Raw genomic sequence first — 8,691 nt, forward strand, 5'->3', positions numbered from 1 at the left:
AAAAAAAAAAAAAAAAAAAAAAAAAAAAAAGAGCCGGTCATGGCTGCTGGTGAGATGGCTCACTGCTTAAGAGCGGTTGTTGCTCTTGCAAAAGACCCGGGTTGGTTCCCAGTTTCCCCATGGCAGATGACAGCTGTCTGCAACTCCAGTGCCAGGTGATCCAACTCCTTCTTCTGACCTCTTCAGGCACCAAGCACACAATCAGTGCACAGACATGCATGCAGGCAAAGCATTCATCACATTAAATAAAAGAATAAATCTGAAAAAGCCGAGCGTGATGGTGCAGTAAATGCTGGGAAGGAGGCAGAAACAGACAAATCCCTGGGAATCTCTAGCTGGCCAGCCTAGCCTACTTGGTGAGCCCAGGCCAGTGAGAGACCTTGTCTCAAAAAACAAGGTGGAAGGTGTGTGAAAACACCAGCCAACGCTGTCCTCTGGCCTCCACACCTATAAATGCGCATGCACAACACACATAAAGAAAACTGGGAGGGGCTGGAGAGATGGCTCAGCAGTGAAGAGCTATGGGTACTCCTCGCGAGGACCCAGCACCCATATGGCAGCTCACAACCGTCTGTACCTCCAGTTCTAGGGGCTCTAATGCTCCCTTATGGCTGTTGTGGGCACTTCATACAGATACACATGCATGCAAAACACCCACACACCTAAGATAGTAAGAATTTAAGAGAAAACAAGGAGCTGTACATCAGCAGGGTCTGAGGAAGGTTCAGAAACTTGAGATTTCCAGCACTCACATGGGCTCAACTCCCTTCCCAAGTCCAAAGAGCACACCTCAAGGGCCCTCATTGCCTGCCTGGTACATCTCCCCCTCTTTCCCCTTCCTCAATTATAACAGTTGACTTCAAAGCAGCGCTGAACTTTGTGGTCTGCACACCCACTTACCCCCGTTTCTCAACATGGATCCCACTCTGCCTGTCTGCACACTGCAGGCTTGTCAGCTGTCACACCTATATGTCTCTGCCAGTCCCTGGTCATCATCTCCCCACAGCGTGTCTATAGCTTGAGGTCGTATCTGTTACCATAGCTACCACAGAGATGGGACCAATTTTTCCTCTATACCACTAGTCTGTGAGAACCCTGATGGCAAGAACTTGACTTCTGCTGTTTTCCTTGGACTTAGTGACAGAGCCCCTGTGGGGAGCAGCTTAGGGATAGAGCACAGGGAGGAACCATGGCGACGAGAGGCCTGTGCCCGCAGACACTGGCTGACCTCTGTCCCAGCAGCTTCAGTTGAGGTTGTTACCTGGAGGCCATGGAGTGGAACTTCTGGAAGAAAGGAGAAGAACGGGGTGGGGGTTACTGCTGTGTTGAACCTGCGTTGCTAAGGAGAAAGCTGGGAACCACACTCTTAGCCACTCACCCGGATGAACTCATGGTGACTCTCGTTACCAAACTGCTCCAGCACCTGCTCGGCCTGGGTCAGTCGCTCCTGGGCACCCTGAGCCTGCTCCAGCTGCATGTCCAGGGAAGCCACCAGGCCACGTGTGTGACCCTCTACCCCCTCTAGGCACCGGGCTTTCTCTTCATCCACCAGGTGATGCAACTCCTGGAACTCTCTGCGGATCACCCAGCTGAAGACGTCGGACTCGTTCTAAGACAAGTAGGGCTGGTCACTGGGCAGCCACAGCTGGGCTGCTGGGATGGGGGTGGCCTCATTGTTTTTCCGACCCATCCTGAAGGGGGCTCAGCCTAAATGCCAAGTGGGTTGATGACAGCTGCAAGTCCACGTTGTGACTGGGAGCCCTAGAAATGACCCGCTCCTACTTTATGGTTTTTTGTTTTGTTTTGTTGTCTACTTTTTTCAGTACTGGGGATTGAACCTAGGGCTGCATGTATGCTAGGCAAGTACCTTACCCTATTCCTTTGTTTGTTTGTTTGTTTGTTTGTTTGGTTTTTGAGACAGGGTTTCTCTGTAGCTTTGGATCCTGTTCTGGAACTAGCTCTTGTAGACCAGGCTGGCCTCGAACTCACAGAGATCCACCTGCCTCTGCCTCCCGAGTGCTGGGATTAAAGGCGTGCGCCACCACCGCCCAACTCCTTACTCTATTCCTAACCCTGATCCTAACCCTAAAACCCTAAAGGAACCAGGGTGCAGTACGGTTGCTTATTCGATTGAGTCATTGTTTATGATTTTGCCGAGTCTCAGTTTGGAGAATTACTGAATTATGTTTGACTGCTTTTACCGAGTCACAGTTTGAATTTCTGGCTGAGTTACGGCTTGATCTTTTGGTCAAGTCATGGTATGCTTTTTGTTGAGTCATGGTTTGCCTTGGCTGAGTTATGTTTGGCTGTATTTATTTATTTATTTAGGTTTTTCAAGACAGGTTTTTTTCTGTGTATCTCTGGCTGACCTAGAACTTGCTCTATAGAGCAGGTTGGCCTCAAAATGGAGAGATCTGCCTGCCTCTGCCTCCCAAGTACTAGGATTAAAGATGTGTGCCACTATGTCCAATTTATTATTTCTTTGTGCTTAGTCATAGTTTGCTATTTTACTGAGTACCAGTGGGATTTTTGTTGAATCATCCACCGGATCATTGCACATTACTGTGTCAGAAATAAGCATTGAGGGTGGGCATGGTGGTGTGTGTCTTTAATCCAGCACTTGGGAGGCAGGGCCAGGTGGATCTCTGTGAGTTCAAGGCTAGCCATAGTGAGTTCTAGGGCTACATAAAGAGACCCTGTCCCAAAAGGAAAAAAGAAAAAAGAAATGGGCCTTGGCATTGGCTTCTAGATCTTTTTAAAAATTCATTTATGGGAGCTGAAAAGATGGATCACAAGTTAAAAGCATTTGTTGCTCTTGCAGAGGACCTGGACTCAATTCCTAGCTTCTACTGGCAGCTCACAACTGTCTGAAATTCTAGTCCCAGGGGATCTGACACCCTCTCCTGGCCTCCCTGAGCACGAGAAACACACATAGCGCACATACATGCATACAGGCAAAACACTCATACATATCAAAATGATCTATTTTTTTAGATCTATTTTATTATTTTATGAGTGTTTTGCCTGTATGCATGCATATACACCACGTGACTGTCTAGTACTCATGCAGGCCAGAAAGAGGGTGTCAGATCCCTTAGGACTGGAGTTAGTGATTACTGCAAGGTGCCGTGTTGGTTATAAAAATTGAACCTGAGTCCTCTATAAGAGCAGGAAGCATTCTTCACTGTTGAACCATTTCTCCAGCCTCTATTCATGATTTTAAAATACTGTTTATATAGCGCCTGTTGGTGTAGGAGGTCCTTCTCTCTCCATCAACACCCTGTAATAGTTTAGATAAAATGGTATAGTTCCCAGAGAAGTGGCAGCGGGCCACGAGGGGAAGCCGGGTCCCAGGCAGATGGGAGGTGGCAGGTGAGAGACCTCATCGGCAGGGCAGCCAGTCCCACAAGGAGCTATGGCAGGTGGGAGACAGATAGGCACACCATGCAGAGAGAGGGTCTGGGTATAGTTTATTCAGTAGATTATGGAAGGAAAGGGAAGGGGGAAAGGAGGGGAGAGAGAGACAGGGGAGCCACCTCTTCCGAAGAGAGAGGGGGCAGAGAGAGAAGAGGCAGAAAGCTGAAGGAAGATCTGCTTACCTTAGCAGAAGAGGGGGAGTGGGCATGACTTGTCTCTTAAAGGGACAGGACAGACCATTACAGCACCTGTTTGGTTTATGAATGAGAACGGCCCCCATAGGTTCATGTATTTGAATGCTTAGTCCTCAGTTGGTGGGACTGTTTGGGAAGGATTAGGAGGTGTGGCCTTGTCGGGGAGGTGTGTCACAGAGAGTGTACATAAGAGAGCATGCATTTCAAAAGCCCAGGCCAGACTCAGTGACTGTCTCTCTCCCTCTGCACCCACCCTCTTCTGCCACTTGTGAATCAGGATGTAAAGCTCTCATCTATGGCTCCAGAGCCATTCCTGTCTGCTTCCTGCCATGATGATCACGGACTAACCCTCTAAAACTGTGATCAAGGCTCCAATTAAATGCTTTCTTTTATAAGAGTTGCCTTGGTCATGAGGTCTCCTCACAGCAATAGAACAGCAACCAACACAAGGTCATATAAAAATTCAAACTGCCAAGTTAGGCCAAATTCGTTTTAGTCCACAGTGTAACTGAAACTCTAAAACAGAAGACAAAATGTGCATGTCATTAAGCGTTCTTACAGTGTTGTTCGCTGGGTCATTGTCTGGTTCCCAGAAGTCTCTATGGCTTGGGGACAATAAACTGCCCCTCAGGACATGGTGACTTTTGCTCCAGCCTCCATCCTCACGCGAATGGAGAAATAGCCTCACTTGGGGGTTGATCTTCCTAGACACCACAATTCCTGGAACTCAAAAATTAAGACAGTCGCTTGTCTCTGTGCTTTCAGATTAAGCAACTAATATGCTTACATGCAAAAGTAAGCAAGGAAAAGTAAGACTAGCAACAACCTAGACACAAAGTGTAAAGAGATGCTGAGACTTTATGCTGCTTTGGCTTCCTTAGGAACTCAAAATGAAAAGTAAACACTTTGTTGTTGTTTTGGTTTGGTTTTTCGAGACAGGGTTTCTCTATAGCTCTGGAGCCTGTCCTAGAACTCGCTCTGTAGACCAGGTTGGCCTCCCCCTCACAGAGATCCACCTGCCTCTGCCTCCTGAGTGCCACTACCGCCCAGCGGAAAGTAAACACTTTGAACCAAAATTAGTTTCTAAATGCTTGTTGTATTAAGATTTATTTATTATTTAACTAATATTTAACAAATTGGTTCATTTAGGTGTTATTTTATTTATTTATTTTTTATGTATACAGTGTCTGTCTGCATACATGCCTGTATGCCAGAAGAGGGCATCAGATCTCATTACAGATGGTTGTGAACCACAAATGAGGTTGCTGGGAAATGAACTCAGGACCTCTGGAAGAGTAGTCAGTGCTCTTAACCTTTGAGCCATTTCTCTAGCCTTGTTATTTTATTTTTTAATTTAATTTTCTTTTTTTTCTTTTCTCTCTCTCTCTCTCTCTCTCTCTCTCACTCTCTATCTCTCTTTTGAGACAGGATCTCTACTAACTCATATAGACTATCCAGGAACTTATAGAGATCAGCCTGCCTCTGCCTCACAAGTCCTGGGATTAAAGGACCACCACTCATGGCTACATGTTATTTTAAAAAGCCATCTCCAAGCCGGGCGGTGGTGGCGCACGCCTTTAATCCCAGCACTTGGGAGGCAGAGGCAGGTGGATCTCTGTGAGTTCGAGACCAGCCTGGTCTACAGAGCTAGTTCCAGGACAGGCTCCAAAGCCACAGAGAAACCCTGTCTCGAAAAACCAAAAAAAAAGCTATCTCCAGGTCTGTTTTGTTTGCATTCATAGATGTTACATATTTAAGACATGTTCTTATATAATGCACATGTTCTCTGTGTTTAAGCTACGGTTTCCTAAGTTTTCCCTGAAATATAAAGTTGTTTTATTAGGAAAATGTGCTTAGAGAACACGGGTTTACTGTTTTGTCAGATAACGCTCAGGTTTCCACTGAGCGCGTCAGCCTTCCCTTACGAACTGAGCCCTGTTCGAGTAAGGTGTTTTTAGAAACAGGTCTGTTAAACTTTATCTACGTGTTATCAACAGCCAAGTTTGAAAGCACTGTTCGTCCTTAAATACTGGGGTAAGTGACCTTCTGGATGTTCAATAACCATAGTTGGAGGCCAAAACCAATAACAATACAGGGTCTAAGACAACAGCCCACACTTTGGTCCATGCCCTCAGGCCAGCTACTTTCCAGGAAACTACAGGATGCTTCTCAAGGGGTCCTGCAGCTCTGGCAAGTCACCCATCCTCATCCTCTTGACCAGAGAGAGCTGTCCAGGGTTTACATTCTCAAGAGTGTACATTCTGAAAGTAGGATAGCCCCAGAGTCAAATGTCCTCAACACTTCTGAGGAAAGCCACCTAGTCAGCAAGACCCTGAATATATCCCACAGTGTGACTGGAAAAGGACAGATTAAAGGAACCCAGGGCTCCTCCCCAGGCCCTAGAACTGATCTTCAATTGACCTTGAGAGTCAAAATAAATAGGTAACTATTTGGTCACATTCACGGTCTTAAACACTCAGTTTAAAAAAAAATAGGACAGATGAAGAGTAAAACGATTTGTAATAATACAAAAGAATAAGAACTAGGGCCAGGTGTGGTGGCATACGCCTTTTTAGTTCCAGCAGTCAGGAGGCAGGCCGATCTCTATGAATTCAAAGCCAGCCAGGGATATATAGTGAGATCCAATGTCACAAACTAAACAAACAAAAAAACTAAACAGAAAAAGAGCAGGGGAGGGATTATACTGTAGAAAGGGACAGTCAGGTATTACATGCTTCCCCACCAAACCCTGAATGTGGCTTACAAACATGACAAGTAGATCAAAAACAGCCACTCAGCTGTAATCAGATTAAAGGACCCTCATGCTTTTCCTAGCCGGGAGGTGGTGGCACGTGCCTTTAATCCTAGCATGTGGGAGGCAGAGGCCAGCCTGGTCTACATGGTGAGATCCAGAACAGACAGAGAAACCCTGTCTCAGAAAACCAAACCAAACCAAAATCTCCATTATCTTCCTCCTAAGGCTCAGTGCTGAGTGAGAGCGAGTGTAACATTGCTGTCCCTCCTCTGCCACTCCTAGCCCCCAACGGCGACAGCTTTCTGTCCAGACCTTTGTCCTAAGGGCAAGCAGACACGGGCAACACCGGAGAGTAGGGGAGACCTGAGCCCAAGCTTTGGGACTTTATCTCTGGGACTCCAGTCCTACCTTATCACAGCCTCAAAGGGCACTGAACAAAAGTCAACTTGGAACCAGTTCTGACAACTGGGTTCAATTCCCTTATAAGGAATGAGACTTCCCCACAGGCACCAGGGAATTCTTTGAACTTGGCTTTGTACAGAGGCGCCCTTTTCTGTAAAGGACAAACTAGAAAAGGGCTATGGGCAGTTGGAGCTGGGGGTGGCTCAGTGCTTAGAATCCTGTCCTCACCTCGATTGTCCAGGGCTCCAGGTTGATTTACAGCATGACAAAAATAAAAACTAAAAGCTCAGAAAATTTGGGTCAGAGACAGAGTTTAACAGTAAAACAATTGTCTAAAATCCTCCAATGAGGGGCTGGGGTGTGGCTCAGTGGTAGAGCCCCTGCCTAGAATCCCCCAGTGAGGGGCTGGGGTGTGACTCAGTGGTAGAGCACCTGCCTAGAATCTCCCAGTGAGGGGCTGGGGGTGGCTCGGTGGTAGAACCCCTGCCTAGAATCCCCCAGTGAGAGGCTGGGGTGTGGCTCGGTGGTAGAGCACCTGCCTAGAATCCCCCAGTGAGGGGCTTGGGGTATAGTTTAGTGCTAGAGCTCTTAACTAGAATCTCCCAGGGATGTGGTTCAGTAGGAGGGCACCTGACTAGCATGCATGAAGCTCTGGGTCCCATCCCCAGCACTGTATAAACCAGGCATGGTAGGACACATCTATGATCCCAGCACTCTGCAAGAGGAGGTAGAAGGGTGAGAAGTTCAAGGTAATTCTCATCTACATCACGAGTTCAAGATCAGCCTGGGCTACACAAGAACCTGTCAAAAAGAGGGAATGGCGGTTGGGGAGGAGAAGGGAGTAGGAACCTGAGATCTGTAGGAAATGGGATGGCTGGATCTAGGGCCCCAGGCAAACGGAAGGGACTTACGATAATCCGGGTCCGGTTGTTCACCAATTTGCCAATGTGCTCCTCCACTTTCCTCCGTTCCTCCTGCAGCTCAGATAAGCGGCCTGCAAGTTCTTCCTGGAGGTGACATGCCATGGTCCTGTGAGTAGCTCTTGTACAGCACAAACCATTTCCCTTCTCGGGAGTGTCGGTGACCGTGACAGTGGGGCCACAGCAGGAAGCAGAGCATCTTAGCTCCCTCCACACACAGTGAAGAGTACTTAAGGAAGAGGGGCGTAATGGGGCATACCTATCAGCCAGTATGCAGGAGGCTGAGGCAGCTCAGGGCCACCCTACACTGTATTTAACCAGACTATGTCAGGGAGGGAAAGAGAAAGGGAACGGAGAGGGAGGGGAGAGGGTGGGAAAGGGAGAAGGAGAGGGGAGAGAGGAAGAAGGGGGGAGAGAGATGGAGGAAGAAGGAGACGGGAGGCAGAGGGAAGGAAAGGAAAGCAGGGAAAGTGAAGGGCCAGGCAAGGAAGACGAGCAGAACAAGGGGCTGGCGAAATTGCCCAGTGGTTTGATCTGAAGCACCCATGTGGCAGCTCACAACCATCTCTAACTCCAGTCCCAGAGGATCTGGCACCCTTTCCTGACCTCCTTTCCAGGTATACACATGATACACACAGAGACATGCAGGCAAAATACTCGTGCACATAAAATAATAAAACAAATCTAGAAATTATCAAAAGAAGAAGCAAGCAAGCCCAGGTATGCAGGAGCAACTGATGCCATGTTCTCTCCCTAGACAGGCAGACCCCAGAGCATTTCCAGCAGCCTCAGGATGGATCCCTGGTGGTCACCCCTTAAACAGAGCACACTGTGATCAGGTCAGTGAATTGGACCACAGGGAGAGGAAGATAAACAGGCAAGTCTCACGCGTGCATTCCCAGCTCTCAGAAGACTGAGGCGGGAAGATCATGAGTTCCAGGCCAGCCTGTGCTCCATAGTGAGTTCCAGGCCAGCCTGTGCTCCATAGTGAGTTCCAGGCCAG

General features: G+C 47.9%; 1 protein-coding gene across 1 annotated transcript in view; it reads right to left on the minus strand.

Annotated features, from left to right (window-relative positions):
- Positions 1-1,257: 1,257 nt before the first annotated feature.
- Positions 1,258-8,691, minus strand: part of Trim50 (tripartite motif containing 50) — a 13,347-nt gene continuing 5,913 nt past the window's right edge. The window contains exons 2-4 of the mRNA XM_026788756.1: positions 7,680-7,775; positions 1,379-1,609; positions 1,258-1,284 (exon numbers count right to left, since the gene is read on the minus strand). Coding sequence (XP_026644557.1) covers positions 1,258-1,284; positions 1,379-1,609; positions 7,680-7,775 — 354 coding nt within the window. The remainder of the gene's footprint in view (positions 1,285-1,378; positions 1,610-7,679; positions 7,776-8,691) is intronic.

The sequence above is a fragment of the Microtus ochrogaster genome, chromosome 2, assembly GCF_000317375.1.
Source record: "Microtus ochrogaster isolate Prairie Vole_2 chromosome 2, MicOch1.0, whole genome shotgun sequence".
Classification (NCBI taxonomy): Eukaryota; Metazoa; Chordata; class Mammalia; order Rodentia; family Cricetidae; genus Microtus; species Microtus ochrogaster.